The sequence below is a fragment of the Cyprinodon variegatus genome, unplaced genomic scaffold (assembly GCF_000732505.1).
Source record: "Cyprinodon variegatus isolate N-32 unplaced genomic scaffold, C_variegatus-1.0 Scaffold82, whole genome shotgun sequence".
In the NCBI taxonomy this organism is placed as follows: domain Eukaryota; kingdom Metazoa; phylum Chordata; class Actinopteri; order Cyprinodontiformes; family Cyprinodontidae; genus Cyprinodon; species Cyprinodon variegatus.
In genome coordinates this window covers 690659-714610 of record NW_015150535.1, presented here as the reverse complement: position 1 = coordinate 714610, position 23952 = coordinate 690659, and the positions used below count along the sequence as shown (strand labels likewise).

Here is a 23952-nt window from a genome sequence, read left to right as displayed (position 1 = left end):
TTTCTGATCTCTAGCGCATTCTCAGCTGTTGTAGCAAGGGACTCCTGATTTCTAATAAATAGTGAGCACAACGCTGGAACTGCAGAGTAAGGTGGAGATTGTAAACTCTGCAGTCTCTTCCTACTCTCCTCCCGAGTAAAACTAAATTAATTGTCTCTGTGCCTTCTTTCTTTCCCTGTATGATGTTTTAGGTACTTAGACCTGACAGTTACGATATACATTTCTGCTTAAATGTAATTTATGAAAAGGTTTCTTTAAATCGAAACCCTGAATCCACCCTGCCAACCAACAAACATGGTGATGGCAGCATCATGGTATGGGATACCGTTCTGTAATAGGCTGAGACTGTTGGTTTATTTTCTAGCAGGATGCTTTGAAGTAAGGAGAAAAAGAGTAATCAATTTGTCAAGTTTGGCAAGATCAAAATCCAGACCTCAACTCAATCAAGATTCAGTGGGAAGAGTTTAAAGCCGTCTTGTCTTGCTAAGTGAGAAGCTGCCAATCAGACATCAGGGATTCTGTGGACGAGGCTGTGGTCCCGCCCACCAAATGATGGAATGACAATATATGTGCAATTTAATTCATAAAAAAAAAGACATGTTATTAAATGTCATACTATAAGTATAATGAATTACTTAATGGCACACTTCTTTAACTTTGCATGTCATTATGAAATCAACATATAATTATTGAGTAATGTAAAAAATTAATAAATGATGCAGTTAATTATTTAATTATACATTTAAGTTTTCATTTAACGTTTGTTTCTTTATTTTGCAATATATTTATTTCTTGCTAGATTTATTTATTTCATTTGGCCCTTTTGGCCCTCCATATTTCTCCTTTACAGTCATGAAATTGGGCATTATGTACTTGAGATGGAATAATTCTGTTGGCAAATTAGCTTAGACGGTCAAAATAAGGTAAAATACAGTTATTTCAGGAACTAATAGACTTTCTTATATTTAATTTTTTGCAGCGTCAGTGACCGGTTGATCAGAACTCTATAAGAAACAGCTCTTTGAGCCTCAATTAAGCGTTACGTTTCTTTAAAGTGAGCATAAACACTAGAGAGACACTGATATGCATCTTTTTTGCTGGGAAACACGTGGTTAGATCTTCCTTTTCCCATAATAACCAGTAGTTAGAGGGAAAGAGAAACTTCAAAAACAAACCCTGCCTCCTCCCACGGCTCTCTGCAGTCCACATCCATCATGTCTAAAACGCTCAGCGATCAGTTAAAAGGAAAGGAAACCCAGGCAAACTTCAAATGGAAGCTAATGGAGTCAATCCCATTCTGTGTTTAACCCAAAAACTCGGAGCGGTTTTATGCAAATATAGGAGTGACGTGGAACAAAAAGCTGCACTTGACCTACATACAGTAGCTCCTCCACACTTCTTTCTCCAACAGAGAGGAGATCACAGGAAGCTGGGAGCGAAGCTTATTAATCACCACTTTCCCCTCCAAAACAATGTGCAATGGAAACACGAGGAAGCAGGCTAAAGCGGGGTCTGAGCTGCCCGACGTCCGACAAGAAAAAACAGACATTTGGGAAGAGAAATAGCTGTGGAAAAAAAAAAAAACAAGAGGAAAGAGTTCAAGTTTTTGATGGGAACGTTTTTTTTTTTTTTTTTAGGCCAAACTCCTCATTAAAAAAAAAAAAAAAAAAAATCCCCGACACCGGGCCAGAACTCTGCAGGCCCTTTTTACACAGAGGGAAAAAAATATTCCACACAATTTATGCAGAGCGGGCCCAAACCCATCATGCCTTTCCGGTTGGCTGTGCAACTCGGGTCAGTACCAGAAAAGAGTAGAAAGTAGAAAAGAAAGAGATTTTTTTTTGTTCATTTTATGATTCTTTGTTTTTGAGCATATGCTAAACCAGGGCTGCCAATAATGAAACATGTAAAGGTTCCTTGTGCTGCTTGTAAAAAGACGGCGGAGGATTTAGTATCTCAATGGCAGGCCAAAGTCTGAGAGGCTGTAACGCTGGCCCGGGTCCATGTGCTGCCGATGGGAGAGGTTACCGAGATAAACACTGTTCTTCTAATGAACAACCTTTCTGCAATAAACAAAATCAGCAAAAGTGTACAGAGAACCTAAAAGCTGCGGATCAAGAGCAGTTTTTCTGGCTTTCTGAAAGCTGTTAAAGAGGCCTAATAGCTTCAACTATGCAAATAATTTCCTTTCTGAGATTAACTCTGGAAAAAAGACCAAACCGGAAAGAAAAGCGACTGTAGGAAAACAAAAAAAGCAATATCATTTTAAAGTTACATGCGGAGGCAGCATCATGATGTGGGGAAGAAGCTTTTTAAAGTTGTAGGGAAGTCATAGCTAAATGTTAAAACATTCTTCCTTAAACATGTATATAAATGTACTGTAAAATTTATATTAAAAAAAATAAAATCCTGTCTTAAAATCTGTTTTTTTCATTATCTTATGCAGACCAGTTAGTTATACGTCAGCTTGTACACCTAAATTCTGCCAATCATATATCGACGGTCATCTGTCAATCACGTTTTTTTGATCATAGCATCTTGATTCATATGTCGCAGCTAATAAACGCAACGGTTGAAAGAATAATTTCCTTTCCCATTGAGTTCCGTCCCAGTGTTCACGGGGATGGACGTCTGTGTCTTCAGCAGGCGTAGAGCTAACAGAACTGGCAGCGTTGCGAGGCAAGGGCTCAAACATGTACGGCTGGAAGCCTTCTACACCAAACCAAGCTTCTGCCGCCCTGGCGTCCTCTTCCACAACATCTTCGTCCCCGCTTTCCTCCTCTAAATAAAAATTATGTGACGGAGGAGACTCATCCACGACGTCCGACACTAAACTCTCCTCTTCTTGCATGTTTCCGCTGTCCATAGCGTTCCTTGACAGTGTCATGCTAAGTGCTACTTGGTCCCAATGGAATTTCCCATTGGGAACCTACTAGCACTAAGTTGCTAACTGGTTAGCAAGATGCTTTAGAGACACCAGCCACAATCAAACTTGCTTCTGAACCTTCTGCCACAGCAATCCTGCCCCCTTGATAAACGACCAATCACATTCACTTTGCACCGTTAGAACAGCCATTTCCCTACGACTTTAAAGACAAAGAGCCATCCTGGAAAAACCCCTGATAGAGACTGGGGCCAACATAAGGCCAAGCTAAAATTGAACAGCTTGGGCCGGGCATACACTGCATGATATTTTCAGTTGTTGAACGCAGATACAACACTAAATGTATGAAGAAACCTCAGGGATTAAAAGTTCTAAGTTCTTTATCTAAAAAAATTCTTGCACGACTGGAGAATCGTTGCAAAAAATAAAAAATAAAAATATCGGAAAGTGTATGCCCGGCTTAAGCTCAAAGCCATTCATCAGTTAGTGTGGCCTAGTCAAAGTCCAGACCTAAAACTTAGACTAAAGACTTAAACATGTTCAGACTACCCCTAAACTTTAAAAAAAAACAGCTTTAACTCCGCAGTGATAGTTCAGCTGGTTTTTAAAAAGGGCCGCCTGCATGGAGCATCGATACGCGCCATGTACATAATCATGTATCCTACCTGAAGCTAATATTTGTGTCAAAAGTTACGCATCTCTGCTTTAGTTTGGTGATAAGATGTGTAAAACTTCTCCATGTATGAGTGATGTTGCACTGTGCATATCTATGAGAGGATGAGGTTTATGGTTCAACCATGATGCACCTTTGTCCAGGATGCTGTGGTTCCTGTGCATCTCACCGCAGCCTCGGTAAAAATAAAGAGAGCTTCAAAGCAAAGGGTGCAGTTGTTTCCTCTCCTTTCAAGATGACGATGCATCATAAAGGAACCAGCTTTCTGCAGAGAAAAAGCATCACATGCAAGACTGATCCGGTTTCAATCTGAGAGATCAGCCCTGCAGCTCTTCACAAAAATTAATTAGCAACACCGCCTGATATTTAATTAATCCCAAAAGCTTGTGAATCAGAAACAATTTGCCTTAAGCAGCAAAGCATCAGATCTGTGATCTTTAAATAACGCTAAAATACGCTCAATTGATTTAATCACAAAAGCTACAGGGAATAAACACGCAGTTTTTTAGGAAACTGAAAATTTTGCTTCTTAGAAGCTGCAGCAGAGCAGACGGCTTTGATGGGATTGGTCACTGAACGAGATCCAATGGAAACAGCAACAAACGGCGTGAATTAGTGGGACGACCAACAACAAAAAAAGGGCAGAAAAGCTCTGCGTGCTGCTCCAACCGGCTGTGTAAACACACCGTTAATCCACTTAGACAGAAAGAGCTGCAGCAGGTCCAGTGATCGGACGTAAGAGATTTAGATCAACACACACACTCAGCACGGCTTTGTTGGAGAACAGTTAGGAGACAGGTGCAACCAAAACAGAGCCACTCCTCAGTGACGTTCTTTATTTAGATCACAGGAAGATCCAGAATCAGGTGAATAAAAATTCTTTTGTGTTTTTATGAAAGGACAAACGGATGCCAGCCGGAAAATTCAGAATCCAAGCCAGAGATCCACTGATTACGCCTGGATGAAAAAGATCCATGGATCATTCCTCAAGGTTCCCATTTTGGACCAAAAATGTTTTTCTTTCCAAGAACTAAATATGCCAAATATACTGCAGGTTCTGTATTAAAGTTATTTTAAATACCACCAAACATGATGGAATTAGAAGATTATCCCCATGTATGCATCAAAGCAATCCCATAATTCCTGGTCAACAAAGATGTCCCGTTTCATTAAGGTCCGACTACCGGTTCTGATTTTAACCATATAATGATAAAACTCCGAGGAGAGAAAGAATGTGAAATGTGTTGCATATTATTTAAAAATGGGGAAAAAACTGCAATAACCTCCAAATTAAAGCCCTCAAAGATTTGTCTCCCATTGGAGAAATTTACCTCTGCAGAACCTCTGGATTCCAAGTGCAATGCCCTAACCACTAGGCCATCACTCCCCCAAATATTACTGAACTAAAGAAAAGGATCAAAGCACAGACTGGTTGATGCGTTTAAAGACATGAAAACTGTGGGATTTCTAAGTCCTAATGAGTTAAATAGAGATTGATAAGATGACATTTTGTCATTTTTAGGGGCAAAGATTATAGAGAAAAGCTAAAGGAAATCTGGAGCATCAAAGTGTCGGATCAGGCGAATCTGATGCCGTCTGGTTTAGTTCCCAGAATGCTAAAGCGAATAGAGAAAAGTGAGGATGTGAAATGGGAAGACGGAGGAAAACTGGTATTAATCCCATTTTTCTCCCACTTGCACGTTTTCCTGATGTTGTGATTCCCTACACCAGTAACTGAGACGGTTCCTCTCACCTTCTTGCCCACAGAGCCGGTCTTGGAGAGGCAGGACTTGGCGAGGCTCAGGTACCCTCCGATGACCTCTATCTCCTCCACGGCGGGGTAGCGTTTCTTCAGCCGACTGCCCAGCTGGGGATACTTTGGTCGCTGTGCCGTTGACTCCGGTGGGGTCTCAATCGGAGCCTCCTGCTGGGGCTCGGCTGGGGTCTGCTGCTGGTTACGTTTAGGCACCACGGTGAAGGTGTTGCCCTTTTTCCTCTGTACCATGGGGCTGGGGACGGGGCCACGCTGCGCGGGCTCCACCTCGATGTCGTCAATATTTGTGACTGGCAGTTTGTCCACGGTGGGATGCTCTGAGGGTGGAGAGGCTGGGGAAGGAGAGGGTGAGGTCGGGACAGGTGGAGAGGAAGGAGCTACAGGTTCGCTGGCTGGAGGAGGAACAGGAGGCGCTTGAGGTTCTTTCTTCTCCTGAACTTTCTCCTCTTTCTTCTTTGTGAGCGCTGGGAGTGTTGGGGAGCGGGGGGCTGGGAGTGTTGGGGAGCGGGGGGCTGGGATTGTTGGGGAGCGAGGGGCAGGGAGTGTTGGGGAGCGAGGGGTTGGCACTCCCGGTGAGGGCGCTTCAGCTGCTCTGTGTGAGGGTGACGACTTGACTGGACTTTGGGGTCCAGGGCTGCCAGTCGAGGTTTCGAGGTGACGCTTTGGGACCACCGTGAAGGAGTTTTTGGACTGCAGACGCAGGTTTGCGAGGGCCCTAGCCTGGGTGTCCCCATCTGGGATCCGGTCAATGTCCGGCTTAGGGGAGGGACGGATCTCGAACTCAGAGGAGGAACGTATAACTTTCGAGGAGATGGGCAGTGAGGAGGACTCGGCACGGGTACGGCGGGTCTCGGGAGAACATGGCACCTTAGGTCTGGGGGGCACCTCGGCGCCCTCCCAGTCTCGCTCCCTGGTGATCTTGCTCTGCCCTCTGTCTGGTTCATCTCTGGGGACCACAGCCTGAACAGGGGGCACTTCAAACCTCTGCCGGAAGGAGGACACAGGCTGGGGGGACCCTGGATGCTGCTGCAGCTGTGGCTTTGGTTTGGGAGTCCAAGGAGCCTGGAAGACAGGCGACGTTGGCTGGCTGCTGAAGGTTGGACTTCTGGGATTTGGCACCAGATCTGGCTGTGGCTTGGACCAACGTCTTGGCCTGGCACTGGCACTACAATCCAGGTCCAGCAGGTTCTCTGTGCTGCGGGACTTCTTCTGCAGCTTCCCATAGTTGCAGTCGAACTTCTGCAGGATCCGGCTGACCCTCCCCTGGCCCTCTGCGGCATCATCGGAGACCTGATCCGGGCGGCCCAGGGTGCTGAGGTTCTCCTCGCTCCGGCTCAGCGTGTTGTCGTAGATGACCACCTCCTTGGCTCTGATCTCCGTCACCGCGCTGCCTTTCCGCTCCAGCAGGTCGTTCAGAGAGCTGTAACTGTCCACGCCGTTCGGCTGCCAGCTTTTACCGTCTCCGGCCTCCTGGAAGTAATCCGGATCCGACTCGATGATGATGATGTTCTCGGCCCGGATGGTTCTGATCCCAGGGACGCTCCCGTACAGCTCCAGGATGTGCTGGACCGGACGGGCGGTGTTCTCCCGGTCCTGCCGCTTCCTGCGCTCCTTCTCCAGCTTGATGAACGGGTTCTCCTCCAGCGGCCCCAGACTCTCCTGCAGCACCAGACTCTCTCTCGGTGCCATCCTCTCAGCCGCCGCCGCCGCTCGGGGCTCTTTGTTGTGGGCGAAATGTTGGCTGGCCGTGGTGATGGTGTAGTTCCGCCCGGTCACACCGCTCGGCTCGCCGTCTCTCCTCGGACCACCGCCGCTGCCGTTCACGTTTCCCGTCAGCTCTCCGTTCACGTGAGCGCCGCCGGGGCTCGCCTCCGGGGCAGAAACGCCGCCCTTAGCCTTCCTCCTCTCCAGGATTTCTCGCTTCCAGGCCGGCATCCTCGGACTCTCTTGGCCGGCTTCTTGGAGGAGAACGCGGGTGTCTCCCCCGCCGGACATTTTTACACGTTTGTTCGTGAAGAAAAACGGGAGGAAGTCCGGGGTGGAGTCACCGCAGTCCGGTGCGGCGCTATGAGGGCTGTTATCCGGCTGTAACCGTACCTGCAGCACCGAGCAGCGGACAGATAATCATCCCTTCCTCCGCCGCTTTATCTCGCTCTCTGCCTGCTTTCAGGTCAGCTCCCTTTCTCCTCACATCCCTCGAATTAAACCCCGCCTTCTCGAATGCTGATTGGTCAAAGCAACTTAAAGTCACGCCCCTCACTCTCTGAAGCAACTCCCGCTTCCATTGTTACCATAATGAAGAACTGTCAATCAAAATAGTTGATGTCAAATTTAATTAAAAATAATAAATCTGTTGATTAGAAAATAAAGCCAAGCCAAAGCCATCAGGAATAATTTAAGGCGTTGTTTTCATAAAAAAAAAAAAAAATGGCAGTTTAAATATGCACTTTCGTCAATAACTGTAATTGTTTTAACTAAAAAAAAAACTTTCAAAGATTTATATATTAAGGTATTTTAATACTTCTATCTAATCATCTAACTATCTAATCTTCTATCTAGCTATCTAATTATTTAGGCTATTTGGGCACACTTATTAATAATTTATCAAACATTATTACTTATTTTGATTATCTATATATCCATACATGACAAAAAAAATACATATATTTATATAAAAATCATTATTTCATTTTTATTATTTAACTAATCTTAATTATTATTAATAATTATTTGATTATCATTCATATAAATTGAATATTAATTAGAATAATGTAATATAATATAATATTTATATATTTTTTAATACTGTCTAATTATTAAGGCTATTTGGCCACACTTATTCATACTTTATCAAATATTATTACGTATTTCAATTATCTATATATCCATAGATGACTATCCTAATGCATTTTTGAAAATACAGATATATAAATAAAATAATAAAGCTTTTAAATATGTATATATAAAAATCATTGTTTCAGTATTGTTAATTAATTTTAATTATTATTAACAATTATTTAATTATTATTGATATTACTATAATAATTAATAATGATATATATAATTTATATATTTTTTAACACTTTTTAATCATTTAGGCTATTTGGGCACACTTATTTATAAATTATCAAATATTATTACTTGTTTCAATTATTTATATATCCATACATGACTATCCTAATACATTTAAAAAAAAAAATAAAATTGTAATTACACTGATTACAATAAAATCTAATAGTGAAAAACCTTTATCGCAAAAAAAAATTGTTACATTAAAAACAGGACTTTTTTTTTTATAGCAGAAGCGCTATATTGTAGGAACAATCATGGTTAAGTAGGTAAAGTTTTTTTTTTTATATAGCGCCTGTCACAAGCAAGCAAACGTCACAAAGTACTGTGATGTGCATCACAAAATACAATAAATGTAAAAGAATAAATAATGAGTAAATTTAAATAAACTCAGGGTTATAAAACAATCCTCCCACTACTGACATTAAAATGCTTGCAGGAGCGGTGCGTTTTAAGTTTGTTCTTAATGACATCTTTTAGTTTTGCATCAGCTGAAGTATAGCAAATGAATTATACATTTAAAGGTTGTATTTAATGCTATGAGATGTTTTTGATGCACCGCAGCAAATGTCTTTAAGCGATACAGCTCACTGAACACCTAAGCTGTGCAGTCTGCTGCACATGAATCAGCACTAAGTGGGCTATTCTTGGGTGCTACAGGAGATTACTGCTCCTAATAAAATATTCATGTCAAAGGCGTAATTAAACACAGTCTGACCAAAGAGCACAGAGGAAATTAATTCTGACCTGAAATGTGTCATTTCCTCAATCATGAAAGGCTTTACTGATAAAATACATACCTAAAAACACTAACAAGGAAACAAACCAATAGAAATGTTTCTGCAATGTCAGGAGGGACTTTTACTGAGCTGTAAAATATCTGCTGTTAACTTTGGATGTTACAAGCTAAGGACAAAAAGCAAAGGTGTTAAACCCTTCTTCTTTTTACACGTCTTAAGGTGGACAATTTGTTAAAAGAGATTTCAGATTTTCTTTCTCTGTTTACAAGCGATTGCCTTGAATTTGACTCAGTTTAGCTTCTCCTTACCTGCTGGATCAAAGCCTCCCCAAAGCATGATGCTGTCTCTACCATACTTTTCTATGGGTTTATGTTCAATGTGCTGCATGGGTCAGTTCTTAGACATTGGGCTTAAATGTCAGTTTAAATCTCATCTCATCAGAGCACATTCTTTCATGGTTTAGTGTTTGTTGAAAAATACACAGCTTCTTTCTTACCACTTGGAAAGATTTGCTGGCTACTTGATTAAAAAGCGGCCTCTTCTAACTGGGATTCTTGTCTGCTTCTCTGCTTGCCCAGCCTGACAGTCAGCTGAGAAGCCCTTTCTATGTGAGCAATACCCTTTATACCAGGCATCCCCAAAGTCGGTCCACGGTCCTGCAGGTTTTAGAGGTTCCCTTTCTCCAGCACATCTGATTTTAACTGAAAGCTGATTAACAGGCATTTGCTCAACTGCAATCATCATAATCAGCAGTGCTAAAGCAGGGAAACCTCTAAAACCTGAAGGACCGCGGCCCTCAAGGACCGACTTTGAGAATGCCTGTTTTTTAACTTGGAACGGGTTCCTGCAAGGTTCTAAAATCAAAAACCCACAAAGATGTTCATGCACCAGAGTCATTCTTTTTGTGCTGCAACTTCAGCTGTTGAATTTGGAATTGAAGTGTTATGTTATTAGAAAACCACAATGGATTAAGTGCTGGAAATTGTCCGTCATATTAACGGACAAACCTTGAACAAATCTTATGATTAAATCTTCCCGTTTATCATGCTAATGGGTTTCAAATAATGTATTAAGATGTTTCAGATTAAATGGGGCCTATTAAATATACAAACACCCAACATTTCAGATTTTCTGTTTTGAAATAAGATGTTTTTTGTCATCAGTTCTCCTTTCAAACATGAGCTAATGTTGGTGTGTTGAGTTTTTCCAGATTATTGTATATTTATTAGCATTCCAAAAGTGCTTACATATAAAAAACGCAAAATTTAATTTAAAGCAAGAGCAGCATAGAGTTTAATTTGCCTTTAAACACACAACTGGAAAAGAAAATGTAAACATGAGCGATCAGTTTTGGCGACTCCTTGTGGACAGCCTGTGCATATACACCCCGACGTCACATACTCAGACTATTTTTAAGTTTTTTATTATTTTATTAACAGATCCTTTTCAAATAACCCTATGCGTACGACAGCAAAAAAAAAAATCATAACATAAATATAAACATGTGGATTTCTGTTTAAACATTCAACATATACATATTACACAGAATTATACATCAAGAGTTAAATTAAAAGGAGGCCATAAATACATGCAAAAAATATTTACAAAGAAAAAAAAACAGACTGGATCTTTTCTACACCATTGGTAAAAAAACAAAACATGAACAGCATATTTAGGGAAGATGATTGCAGACAACTTTAAATAAAGGAGAAGAAGCTGGATGAGCAACGCTCCCAACAACGATATGGGAGATAATGGAGTCTAAGCTGATGAGCAGCGTCGTCCTGTGGGGAAAATAGAGCTGCAGCAGCTTCCTGGGATCTCACAACCCATCAGATGAACAGGGAACTCCTCCTCTAATATCACCTTATTAGGTTCACACATTTTGAACACATTAGAAGAGTTTTATGCAAAAGTTTGAGTCACTGCAATTTCTTTAGATTTTGTTTTGAAGGAACCAAATCTCTTGATTTACTGGTTGCATCATTTGCCCTGTTTATATTAAACAAGATGCCACTGCAGTAGTGCAAACACTAACTTTATTTAATTTTTTCTAAAATTAGTTTTGTATTATTTATATTAGGAATCAGTTCAATTATTTTATATTATAGTGTTTTTAGATCTTTTAATGCAAACTGAAATATCCCAGCAGTTATATTTATGTTTTAATAACCACACAAAAACTGATGATAATTAGTAAAATTATGCCAGATTTTGCATTCCCTATGACCTCCATGGAGATGAAAATGAAGATGACAGGAATCCAGAATTACCTTTTTTTTATGTGGAAATAAATGAGAATTATCTGAATAAACTTCCAGCGTTGAAAGAACAGCGAAGGAGGGAGGGTGTCGGTCTCTGTGTGACGTGACGCAGTCCACTGAGACATCTTATTTTGCTATTTAACTGTTGAAAACGTACAGTGACAGTTTGAATGTTTTTAGCTGCAAGACTGTGAATAAAATGTTAAACTGGAAAATAAAAATGAAATCTGAAAAGAAAACACAGTTGCGGATTAAAAGCAATAATTGCAGAGGGTTTCCAAACTAAATGAGTACTTTTACCTTTAGTAATGATCATATTAAGTATTTCTCTAGATTTGTTTTTCAAAGTAGCCACACCTTGTTCAACTTGGTTTAGCATTTTTAATTTTACTTATTAATTTTGGACATTAATCATTTCTATTTATCAAAATATGTATTTTCTAAAAAATTTTTTTTTACTTGACAGTTTTTAATTAAAGCCATTTGACTTAATATATGCTCAATATTTAGTTGTTTTTTTTTTTGTTGTAAATGTGATCTATTCAGACATGTTCCCAATCCAATGGATATTCCTGAGTTTCCTTCATCTGAGCTTTGCTGCAAATACTTTGGGTGAAACTGAACTGATATAATTTTTTTTTTAGTATTAGCAGCGTGTTACAAAGAGAGTTTATATCCAATGTCTTCAGTTCCATTCTACAAAATAAAAAAGATAAAATAAAATATGATGCATTTCATAAAGTCTGAGATATTTAGCCAATTTAAAATGATGACATTCTGATTTGTTGATTATTTCTTAATTGGTTAGTTTGTTAGCATTGTGATGAAATACTTTAAACATAAATAGAGAAAGACTGGAGATAAAATGACTGCTTAGAAGGAAATTATAAAGAAAGAAAAGATGACTCAAGACCTTTGCACAAACTGAAACATACTTCTCCTTATGGCTCATCATCAGTCAGTAACTATGATGTTAACGGCCTTTCTGTATTCCAAACCTACACCACAGACAAGATGTCTTTGAGCCCACAAGTAACCTTGCGGTAATATTCTCAATTATCTTCTTGTTTCCTGAAGCTTTTCTGCTATAGGTGATTCTTAGTGACCTAAACATAAAAAAGCTTTATCACAAAAGGTGACATTTCAAAAGAAAAAGAAAAAAAAAAAATCACTTGTATCCCTAAAATCTCTCATGGCAGATGGAGAGTGCTCTCCGCTCCAGCATCATCATGGAGCCCACTTTGCCCTCAGTTGACCCTGCATGCCCGAATCATCAGCAGCTGCAGCAGGATGAAGAGAGGCGACACGATAAGGCCGAACCACAGGTCTCTGGCTCGCTCCTGGTCGACCAGCTTCTGGCACAGCAGCACCTCGCAGACCAGCTTCAGGCTGAGAACCGTCAGCACCCACAGCAGCCGCAGAACGGCCAGGCGTTTCTCATTCTCCTGATACAGCCGAATGGACACGATGGCCGTGAAGTAAGTGCTGAGCCCGTCTGCAGCAAACAAGGGGACAAACACCAGCCACCAGCTCAGCTTGGCGTCGAACAGGTCCATCCTCAGGGCCACCAGCATGCTGAAGACCAGCAGGGCCAGCAGGTGGAGGAACAGTTCAAAGGTGGCGAAGCCCAGCCACTGGACCAGTTCCCTCAGAGAAAACAGCATGGCTGAGGATGGACGGATGGACTAAAGCTGCCGATCCGAGCTCCTGGTCAGAGTTGGAGGAGCTCCAGGGCTGGAGAGGGGGAGGATTATCCCAAAAACAGGAGGGTTTATGTCAGTGAAGGGATCCCCCACCTGTGTGGCTACATCTTTTCATCTAGTCTGAAGAAAAAGCAGAATGTGGTTATGGGTCTGTGATTCTTAAAATCCTACTTTCACCATGAAAAAACAAAGCAAAGTAGAAAAAAAAACCCTAAGTTTTGGTTTTTAGTAAAGCAAAGGGCCCCTGAATTGAGCCCAGCCTCTAACTTTCCCTACTGTCAGGTGACTTTTTATTGGCATTTCACATAGATCACGAACCAGATTGTGCATTTTTATTCTACACAACTACGTCATGGGATCACATAAACATTTCAGGTCATTTTCAAACAAAAAAAAAGCTCGAAGATTGAGGTAAAGAAACAATCCGAATGCTACTGAATGCTAACCACATCTACGTATGGCTCCGTTGCCCAAAAACGACACGATAACAGGCAAAACTATAAATATATTCAAGGTTGTGTGGAGTTATTTACCTTAGAAACGAAGGGCGGCTCTTCTTCTCCATGTAGTTTAAGGTGAAACAGGCAGAACACGGCGATGCTAACAAGCAGCTAACATGGTAGCTTTTGCCTCCGCTCTTCTTCGGCTCAACGGTGGCGTTGATTTAACAGTGCTGCCACCTACTGGCGATCAACAATTTGTACAAAGCAACGCGAGGTCCCAAGAAAGAGGCATCCGCCACGATGCCATTAATTAATTCATTAATTTATTTGTCCTTTTCTGCCCTTTTATTATTTTTCTCTAAATAACATAAACACTCCTGTCCAATTAGTTATATTTTAATATAATGTAATATTTACAAAACTTAAAAAAAGACGCTTTGAAGGGTTTGTCTATTGTTTCATTTAAATCTTGTTTCAAACTTATCAAATTTGTTGCACAACATAAAAATATTTTTAATAAACCACTATCCAATTCATTAAATTAATCATTTACATTGGATAATGAAGTTAATTTATTTATTTATATATAATTATTAATTATATATATATATATATATATATATATACAGTAGGTTCTGAAGGATTGTGTACATCTTTATATTTTTTGAGAAGAGGTGTGATTTACTAAGTTTTACTTCCTCCTATCCCCTATTAGAAATAAGCACAAAATTATACATCTTATATAATTATATATATAATCACTAAATTAGCATATGTGTTATTTTTGAATTTTTACTGAATTGTATGAAATAGAGTTATACATTTATTAATTTATTCAAAATGAAATAATTCATAAATGTGTTTAGATAACTAAAAACAGCAATATTTCCTACTTTTTCAGAATTGAAAGGAATGGCCCTTCGGGATGTGATAATCAAAAATAAATAAAACAGACAGATAGTGCACAGTATGATATAACAGAAAATACATTCCCATACAATTGGCCATACGCACAGTCGATCCCACCATACGTTCAAACATTCAAAACTGTTAAATAAAGATTCTGTTAGACATAAACACATTATAATGGTTATTATAAACAGAAAACAGGAAGAAAAGTATTAAAAAAGGCTTATTGGACACATTCACAAAGGTTATTATAAGGCAGAGAGAGGATGAATAAAAACAGCTAATTAAAGGTTGCATAGCTGATCGTTCATCTCTGGAGTCTTTTATTCCTTAAATAAAAACATGAATAAATAGTGATGAATCTATGATGACAAGCTGATGCACAGTATTCAGTTAAAGGGTTTAACTATTAAGAAACCAAAAATCACCATGAATTATATGTGACTAATAGTTATAATGAAGTTTACTGATTGATTTTAAGTGTCTCAACATCTTTCCATAGAACTCAAAGTGTGATGAATAGATAACCAATCTAATTAAAGCCCATGTAAAGTAGGAATACATGTGTTCTAAGTTTTTCAGTCAACAGAAACATGTGCTATTAATCAGCCAGTCACAGTTTGAATGATTAAAAACATCACTAAGCATGTAAAATTAGCTCTCAAAAGTAATGGAAAGATTTTTCTGCTCTGAAAATCTGGGGGCGTGTTCTTTTGGAATGCACTGCAAAAGAACTTTTCAGTGTACCATGTCACCCGGCCTTTAATACACGCGAAAGACCAAAAACAAAAAACGAAAAAAAAAAAAATTACCATAATGCTTTCAATACATAGATTTTAGCTTCCTGACAGCCCAGAGCTGCCCTTAGAGCCACATCCAAAAAAATCCTACAACAGAAAAACCCAAATTAAATTATAAATTTATGATACATTTTCTATATGGCTGGAATACTTTTTACACTTAGAACAGACTCTTTTAAGAAATGTATCACTGTTTTATTTGCGTTTTATCTTTACTTGCGTTTACTTTCTTTTTATTTAACTGTTTAATTCATGTAGAGCACTTTTATCTGACTTTTTACTGATTTCTGCTATTCAAATATGCCTTGTCTTAAAAAATAAAATGTAAAAATTGCCCTTATATGGTCATTAAAGGTCTACCTTTAAAGGTTTTAGAGGTCTGAAAGTGGTACAGCTATAACCTCTAAGATTAGACAGAAGAGTAATGGCTGAAGGATCTGCCATCACATTAGATGGGCCAAATTCAATTAACAAAACAAAAAAAAGACTCCTGTTTGATTTGTGTCATACACAACTAACATTTCTCTATAATGAGTCAAATAATTTCCTTCTAACTGTGAATCATCCTGGAAAAACAGTCTTTGGTTTTTTTGTGGCTTCCTTATTATTAAGAGCTTTGAATGTAATCGTATGTGTCTATAAATACAGTCCATTCATAATTATAGGTTTATTTTCTTTAATCTTCTTCCTCATAACATTGAACTGACTCATACTTACACAATGACTACAGTGCATCAGTACCACAACAAGCCTTTATATCTTTCACTGGATATCATTGTGACAGACCAACACAAAAAAGATTACAACAGAGGTGAAAAAAACAACCAACATCAGAAAGACAGATAAATCTGAAAAGTACTTGTTTTTGTATTTATATTCAGTCCTATTTTTTGACACACTTAAATAGAACATAGTGCAAAAAAATACAATCAGAAGTCAAATCCTGGACTAACACCAGGCAGAAGCTGCATAAATGCTACATAGACTTCAGCTGCATGACATTCTATGGCCATCCTTAGAGCCAAACCCATAAATTCCTGAAACATAAATCAAGCAGTATCAAGCGGTAAATTGTGGAATAGGCAATGGTATTCAAAATTTAAACTAAACCGACATTCTTTTTTATATATTTATTTTCCCACATATTTTTATAATTTTTTTTATTGTGAATTTAATGTAACAAATGCTTCCTTATGTATTTATTTATTGTCTTATAATAGATTTTTTTTATAGTAGTTTTTTTTTTTATGTGTGAATGCAGTATGACACATAGTTTGGACTATGTACCAGCCAGAGTCTGTACAGAAATCTAATTTCCTTTGGGACAATAAAGTTAATATTAATCCTAAATCTTGAAACACAAATTGAATTATAAATTCATGATAACATTCTCAATAGTTGTAAGACTTCTTACACATTTAGAAGAATATATTTATGACATTTACAATCTGTTTAAAAGAAAAAGTAAAACATTTATTGACCCAGAAGCAGTTTATTTATCTTGAATTTAAGTCTAATCATTAATATAATAAGTATAATCGTAACTTTTGTGTCTTCTTTTTTATAGTCTTGTAAATATTAAATTTATCTACTTAATTAGTCACGTTTTTAATTTAAAATTCTTTTCTTTTTACTTTTAAGGCTAAATATACGAACTTACCACACATTTATACAATTGTTATTTGTAGTAGCAGTGGTATTAGCTAAGGGAAGTCAAGCTTAATTTGCTTGCATTTATACTCTTCGCCTTTAGGAGGCGCAACCTAGCTATGGTGCTGCTTTTTAAGTAATTGCTGCACTTCCAAAAGGAGGAGAAGAAGAAGTAGAAGCAGAAGCCGCAGCATATCTGAGCCGAGGAGTGGAAGTGACAGTCCTCTTACTCTGAGGTGAGTTTAATAAAAAGATTTTTGTTGGTGTTTATCTTTTTTTTTGAATATCTTTACAGTTATATTAATTTAATTTAAAGTTATCTCATTTATGTCCGTTGCGGCGATATGCTGTTAGCTTAAAAGCTAAAGACGGTTAGGGGTTGACCCTTCTGCTCACAAGAAAGTTCCTTTTATTTAAACAGGGGCCTGTAGTTGTTTCTAAGTAAACTTTTCTAAATTATTCAACTTTTTTTTACCCATTGAACGTCGCTTTATGTTTCAGGGGATTTAGAACTTTAACTAAAACACTTTTTATTTCTTTGATAGCTAATGTGTTCATAGTTAGAATGACTTTAATGTAATTAAAATGTTACTATGCTGTTATTTAAGGTGAACTAGCTCTTAATTTCTCTTGCTAACATTAAGCCTGCAGCTTTTAAACAGTTAAAAATGGAGATTACTCTACAAGCATTTATCATTATGTTTTAGACAATGATTTTATTTCATTTTGAAGCTTCTGTAAAAACCAGTTTTTTGGGCGAAATAAATTATATATATTTAGCTGTAACTACATAATAAGTTGATACTAACAATAAGATTCCTTTGTGTTAAAAAAAACTTATTGAAATAGATTAAATGAACCAATGAAAATTATCTTTTAATTCATGCTATTTGGCTAGATTGTTTGTAAAAACTTAACCTTAGAAATTATGATTAAAAACACAAAAACATTAAAAGAGTTATTTATTTTTAGACACTGAGGACCTGAAAAGGACCTGAAACATCTGTAGGAAGTAATTATTGATGTGTAATATCAGGATAACCAAAATGTTCTCACTTCATAAAACTTTAAAATATATATTTTATGATTAGACATATGGTTTAAAACTTTATTTTAAACCATATGTTTGAAAATTTTAAGAAAATTGTCTTTTTGGCTGCAGTTCTCACCTAAAGTGAATGTTAAATGTCGCTGCTTTTTATTTTTCAGTTATCAGAATTAGCTTATTCTGCTTAACTAACCAAAAGACAATTTCATAAAGATTTATGAATGGAACTTTTCCTAAAAACATTAAATATTTAGTTTTTTTCCTTTAAGGATTGTTAATTATTTTCTCATCTTGACACTTTATTTTAAGTCTACACAATACCGTAATTTAAATGTAGATTGGTGTTAAAAAGAAATGCATTATAAATGTTTAATAACATTATAGTAATTAGATTCATAAATGCATTTATGAGCTAACATGATTTTAGGATTATTGCATGTTGCTGAGACAATAGATTGTTTTCATTTTGCTCCTTTGTAGTGGATTATTCCTGACATTCCACTGGATTTCCTCAGCTCGTTTCATCCTGGGTTATTTTTACAATTAACCATGCATGCTTGCTCAGTTTTATCAGTGACTGAGCAGCAAAAAGTTAACTTCCAGTAAATAAATTCGGCTGTTCCTAACTGGGCATGAAGGGGGGGAAAAAAAGAAGAAATATTGATAGTGCAAATGTTTTTTTTATCAGCAGAACGAGAAATATAAATATTATTATGAAATACATGGATATAAATTTATTGGTTTTCTTGATTTTGGCATATTTTCATCACTCAACAACATGAAGAAAATAAGAGCAGCCTTAGTTGCTGAATCTTCAACACTTTTAAGTTTTTCACATATTTCTCATTACGGTGTGATTTGGTCTCCCAATGTAGAAAAAAGAAACTACTGCCGTATTTTGGCTCTGCTTTTAAACAAAGACATAACAGAATTTCAGCTGTTTTCTCTCTCTGCATTCTTTATCTCCTGGTATTTTAGTGCTGAAGGGTGAAGATGCAGACACCGGCACAGTCGATCCTTCATAGTGGATATTTCCACCCAACGCTCCGTTACTGGCAGACCTGCGCCACTGATCTCAGACCAGACAATCTCATCTATCCAATCTTTATCACGTAAGTTAAATTACTTTTTGTTTAGAGTCTCATCTAAAGACAAATGGAAACGAGCCTAATTGGATTTTGATCTTTGGACATGTATGAATGGTGCTGCCTGTGTCTGATTTTCTGTTACAGAGACAGTGCAGATGCAGTGGAGCCGATCGGAAGCCTGCCAGGACAGGCCAGGTGAGAATCACACCTGAACCAGAGCTGCAGATAGGAACGGAACGAGGGTTAAATGTGGAAAGGAGGATCTGTTTCCTGATAGATTAATGTTTTAAAGCATTGGCTTTGGATGAATAAGGAGCCCAAACTCATGAAGACATCATGGGTGTTGTCCTCAGATAAAAGCTGCTAGGAAGGGTGGAGCCAAAGTTGAACAGGGAACCCGGGCTGAAGAGATAAGGAGAGTCAGTTAGAGCTTTGTTTTATTCAAAGTTGCAAACTTTTCGCTCACATGTTTTTTGTTCTCGGCTCTGTTTTTGAAATATGGTGGATCAATGGCTAAACTTTTATTTCAACACACTCAAACTCAGGGTTAAATGGTTCTTTATTTATTTTATTTTCCTTTATAAATGTTGTATTTTTAAAAATATTTCTTAGTTTTTATTTATTCCTATTAATTTTTTGGTTCGTTGAGATTTTTCTTTTGGTTTCTTCAGTTTTATTCTAAATAATTGGTTGTGCTTATTTTTGCATCATATATTCACTGATTTTCATTTCAGCCCATTTTGTTAATTTACTTTATTTTTTCTATTAATTTTTTATGTCATTTTAATTTCTTTCTAAGTGACATGTTAGGAATTTCATATTAGGTTTATGTGATTTACCTAAAATATATTTTTGTTTTATTGATTTTTATTTTATTTGACCTTTGAAATGTCTTTCTCTATTGGTTTTATTTTTATTTATTTTTTATGTATTCTTTATAAACATCATACATTATGGTATGTTGCTTTCTATGAAATTAGTTTAATCTGTTTCCATTGAAAAAAAGTGAATAAAAAGAATATTTATTTATTTATTAGATTTTTATTACACCCTGTTTATGTCATTTTTTATTTATTAGTGAATATTTATTTCCTTTTAAGTTAATTTCACATTTTATTTGATATTTCGATTATAAGTATTTATTTAAAAATGTTATTCTTTTTATTTTTATATTTTATTTAGTGACTGACTTTGTGTTTGTTTTTTTTACTTGTGATATATGAGTGTTTTTTTTTATTTAAAATAATAAAACGACTGTGATTCACAGATATGGGGTGAATAAGCTGGAGGGAATGTTGCGCCCCCTGGTGGAGAAAGGTTTAAAATGTGTCCTCATTTTTGGTGTCCCTACCAAAATAACAAAGGTATGTCAAATCTGAAGTCAAGGAAACATAATTTACTATTGCATAAATAGAAATGCATGTTCACAGTTATTACTCTGAACGTGTCGTCCATACCGGCCCCCCTTTTTATTTCAGGATGAAAGGGGTTCGGGGGCCGACTCTGATGAGACTCCTGCAGTTCTGGCCATTAAAAAAATCCGATCTTTGTTCCCGGAGCTGCTGGTGGCGTGCGACGTCTGTCTGTGCCCTTACACCTCACATGGACACTGCGGTCAGTGTTCACCCTCTGCTCCATGGTTATAAATAATGACGCAGCACTTGTCTGATTATTCTACCTGATCATTGCTTCCAGGGATCCTGAATGATGACGGCACCCTGAACAACGACGCCAGCTGTCTGCGTCTGGCAGAGGTCGCTCTGGCTTATGCACAAGCTGGTAGACATGTTTTCCATCTTATGTTGTTTAATAAGAGTTATTCTCTGGATAAATTACTGCGGATATGCCCTTCTGGTTCATAGCTGCTACTAAAGTTACTCTGAAAGCATCAATATGATTCCTGATCTAAGTTGTGATCGCCAGTGTGGATTTGCTGACTCATCACAAACCTGATGGTGGAAACATTAGCTGCTCAATTGGTCTTTCAAACATTTGAAAAATTAAAAAAACAGACTTAATCTTTGAGGAGCATTTACTTTTCATTTCGTTGCTTGTAGCTTAATAATCTTGTCCCTGTATGGATTTAACCAGGCGTCTGCAACCTGTGGTTCCTCATCCCTTTGGCTTAAAATGATAAAGTGACGGCTAAATATAGATAATACTTTGAAATATAGATAAACAAACAAATGTATTTTTTTATTCTTTCATAATTTACTATTTTCATTGAATATAACAGAAGCATTTCATCTTATAAGTGCGAGAAAATGTGTTTTGTTTTAGTTTTTTACATAATTTTCTATAAATTTCAGCAACAAATTTTGAATCAAATTATTCTCTTTTCAAGTTTTTTCCACGGATTTAAAACCTACAATTTGAACTGGAACAGTGCTTATTTAAGAGGGATACAACTCCTGTGGTAGATCTTTATTAAATGTACGTTATCTTTTTCATTTTTCATGTAATGTTTATGGCTCTAAACAAGTTTTTTTCACTGAACTGAATAAAAAAATGTCTCTTTGGATTAGAAAGGCTGCAGAATTACTGATTAGACAAAAAAAATTCTCACACTCTTAAACCCAGTTCAGGTTTTATTGTTTTTCCATTTGTGTGAAGGATCCCTAAAGACTTTGGTTTAGAGAAGGATTCGTTTCTCATGTTCGATATGAAGTGATTTTGGACGCAGCTTTGAAGGTTTTAACGAGAGCTTACCGCACAGGTTGCCACATCATTGCTCCCTCTGACATGATGGACGGACGGATCCGCGCCATAAAACAAGCTTTGCTCTCCAACGGTTTGGGAAACAAGGTGGGTTTCCTCTGAAGCGGATGTCTGTGCAGCAGAAAACTTTGATTTAAAAACTACAACCTGTAAATAAAAATGCTGAATTTTCATTTTGCTCTGTTTGTCTCCATGTCCTGGTCTAGGTCTCAGTGCTCAGCTACAGCGCAAAGTTTGCCTCTTGTTACTACGGTCCTTTCAGGTGAAAACCCGCCGCCGGTCAGCGATCATCAGATTTTTCTAGAGGTGTCTGTAACCCGGCGTTGTGTTTGTCTGCAGGGATGCTGCGCAGTCGAAGCCCGCCTTTGGAGACAGACGCTGCTATCAGCTTCCTCCCGGGGCGAGAGGTCTGGCGCTTCGAGCCGTGGTATGTTTGGGTTCTGTTAAGAAGGGGGGAGATTAGGACGCCGATGCTGCCCCTGCTGATGATGATGATGATGATGAACTCTGGGTTTCTGTTTGCTGCAGGAGCGAGACGTGAAGGAGGGGGCCGACATGCTGATGGTGAAACCAGGCCTGCCGTACCTGGACATCATGAGGGAAGTCAAGGACAAGGTGAGCTTCTTTCACTCTGTTTATCACTTCTTCCAAAGCTCTATCCATCCTTTGATTCGACCATTAATCCATCCGTCATTATCTGGCAGTCCTTTACTCATCCTTATATCATCCATTCATATCTTTCTCCGTGTTTATGAGCATTTATTCATCAATTTCTCCAGTTTGTTAGTTAATCCATTTGTTTATCCTTCTATCTCTTCATTTACTGATCTTTTCTTCATGCTGTTTTTCTTGAACTCATCTTCTGACTTATCTGTCCATTCACTAACCCCCTCGTCCTCACCTACTTTCTCCAGGTTTTATCTTTAGATCCTAAAATTCAGCTGTAAGCTCAGAGTAAACTGTTGTGTTGATGCTTCTTAATTGGAGGAAAACACAGAGACTTCTAGAGCAAAACATCCTTTCCTATCGAAGGCAGGATCTGATTGTCTGCTGAGAGCGTCCTGTGGTTCTTTCTATCTTTATGAGAGTGAAAGCCAGATAATCCAAAGAAGAGGAGAGACATATTTTATAGCACCATTTCTGCATTTTATCCTTTTTTTATCAAACATTTAAAGCTCTTTGGGTGTTTTTCTGTATCTCTCCTCCAGTTCCCCAGCCATCCTCTGGCAGTCTACAACGTTTCCGGGGAGTTTGCCATGTTGTGGCACGGAGCGAAGGCCGGAGCGTTCGACCTACGGGCTGCAGTGATGGAGGCCATGACGGCGTTTCGCAGGGCAGGTGCGAACAATTTGCAGACTAACATCACAGCTGTGGGGGGTCTGAGTAAAGGAACAATAAACTGAGGTGGTTTAGGAGTTAAAGACTGACACCAAGGTTATAAAGAATACATCCCTTTATTCACAACCTTTTCAGAACAAATTTGATAGACTTATAAAAAGATTTTTGTCAGGAAAGGAACAAGATATGCTTCATTTTCTGGCTTTTTTTAGCTGACGTCAAACCAAACTTAGTGAAATGAATCAAATAATCCTTACCTACTAATGCATATTCAGACTGTGTACAGTAAAAATAAATGTGTTTTCAATTTGTCACGCCACAGAAATGTTTTATAATTCACCCATCCAAATCTGAACAATAAAAACAAATACAGCATATAGAATTAGATCTTATAAATAATGAGAAAACATCCTTTGTATTTGCATTGGCTGCTAAGTCCACACCCTCTGATTTTTAATCAGTGAAAGCTTCCAAACTAGCGACTTGTGTTCAAACAGGAAATAGAAGTGTTGCTGCTCTCTGACTGCAGACACTGGCTGCAGCTGCTGCGTCCGAGTCCCTGTGTGTTGGAGGAGGGAGGGGCGATCGGTGCTCCAATAAGACAGGAAAATTTTGAGAGATTAGTCACCAGCTGTTTTTTTTTTAAAAAACGGGTCTGAAAAGGTGCAAACGATGCAGAGGCAGCGTTATCATTTGTTTTTATATTGCTGGGCCAGCAGGGGGCGGGGCCTATGCTAAAGGCAGATGATGATCTGCTTCTGTCTCCTTGAACCCCAGTTGGCCTCAGCAGATTGCCGCTCACACTGAGCCTGGTTCTGCTGGAGGTTTCTTCCTGTTAAAAGGGAGTTTTT

General features: G+C 38.1%; 3 protein-coding genes across 3 annotated transcripts in view; 1 reads left to right on the top strand and 2 right to left on the bottom strand.

Annotated features, from left to right (window-relative positions):
- The window catches only part of tprn (taperin), a 42220-nt gene extending 34708 nt beyond the window's left edge, over positions 1 to 7512 (bottom strand). Inside the window, exon 1 of the mRNA XM_015373204.1 lies at positions 5311 to 7512. Coding sequence (XP_015228690.1) covers positions 5311 to 7326 — 2016 coding nt within the window. The 5' untranslated portion in view covers positions 7327 to 7512. The remainder of the gene's footprint in view (positions 1 to 5310) is intronic.
- A 4622-nt stretch (positions 7513 to 12134) lies between these two features.
- Positions 12135 to 13772, bottom strand: tmem203 (transmembrane protein 203). The gene is made up of 2 exons (XM_015373186.1): positions 13641 to 13772; positions 12135 to 13227 (listed from the first exon to the last, which is right to left on the bottom strand). The coding sequence occupies exon 2, from the start codon at positions 13066 to 13068 to the stop codon at positions 12652 to 12654; it is 417 nt and encodes a 138-aa protein (XP_015228672.1). The 5' UTR covers positions 13069 to 13227; positions 13641 to 13772; the 3' UTR covers positions 12135 to 12651.
- A 3297-nt stretch (positions 13773 to 17069) lies between these two features.
- Positions 17070 to 23952, top strand: part of alad (aminolevulinate dehydratase) — an 11103-nt gene continuing 4220 nt past the window's right edge. Inside the window, exons 1-11 of the mRNA XM_015373184.1 lie at positions 17070 to 17145; positions 18936 to 19069; positions 19190 to 19240; positions 20313 to 20409; positions 20524 to 20659; positions 20741 to 20824; positions 21762 to 21850; positions 21970 to 22025; positions 22103 to 22190; positions 22292 to 22378; positions 22972 to 23101. Of these exons, the coding sequence (XP_015228670.1) occupies positions 18951 to 19069; positions 19190 to 19240; positions 20313 to 20409; positions 20524 to 20659; positions 20741 to 20824; positions 21762 to 21850; positions 21970 to 22025; positions 22103 to 22190; positions 22292 to 22378; positions 22972 to 23101 (937 nt within the window). The 5' untranslated portion in view covers positions 17070 to 17145; positions 18936 to 18950. The remainder of the gene's footprint in view (positions 17146 to 18935; positions 19070 to 19189; positions 19241 to 20312; positions 20410 to 20523; positions 20660 to 20740; positions 20825 to 21761; positions 21851 to 21969; positions 22026 to 22102; positions 22191 to 22291; positions 22379 to 22971; positions 23102 to 23952) is intronic.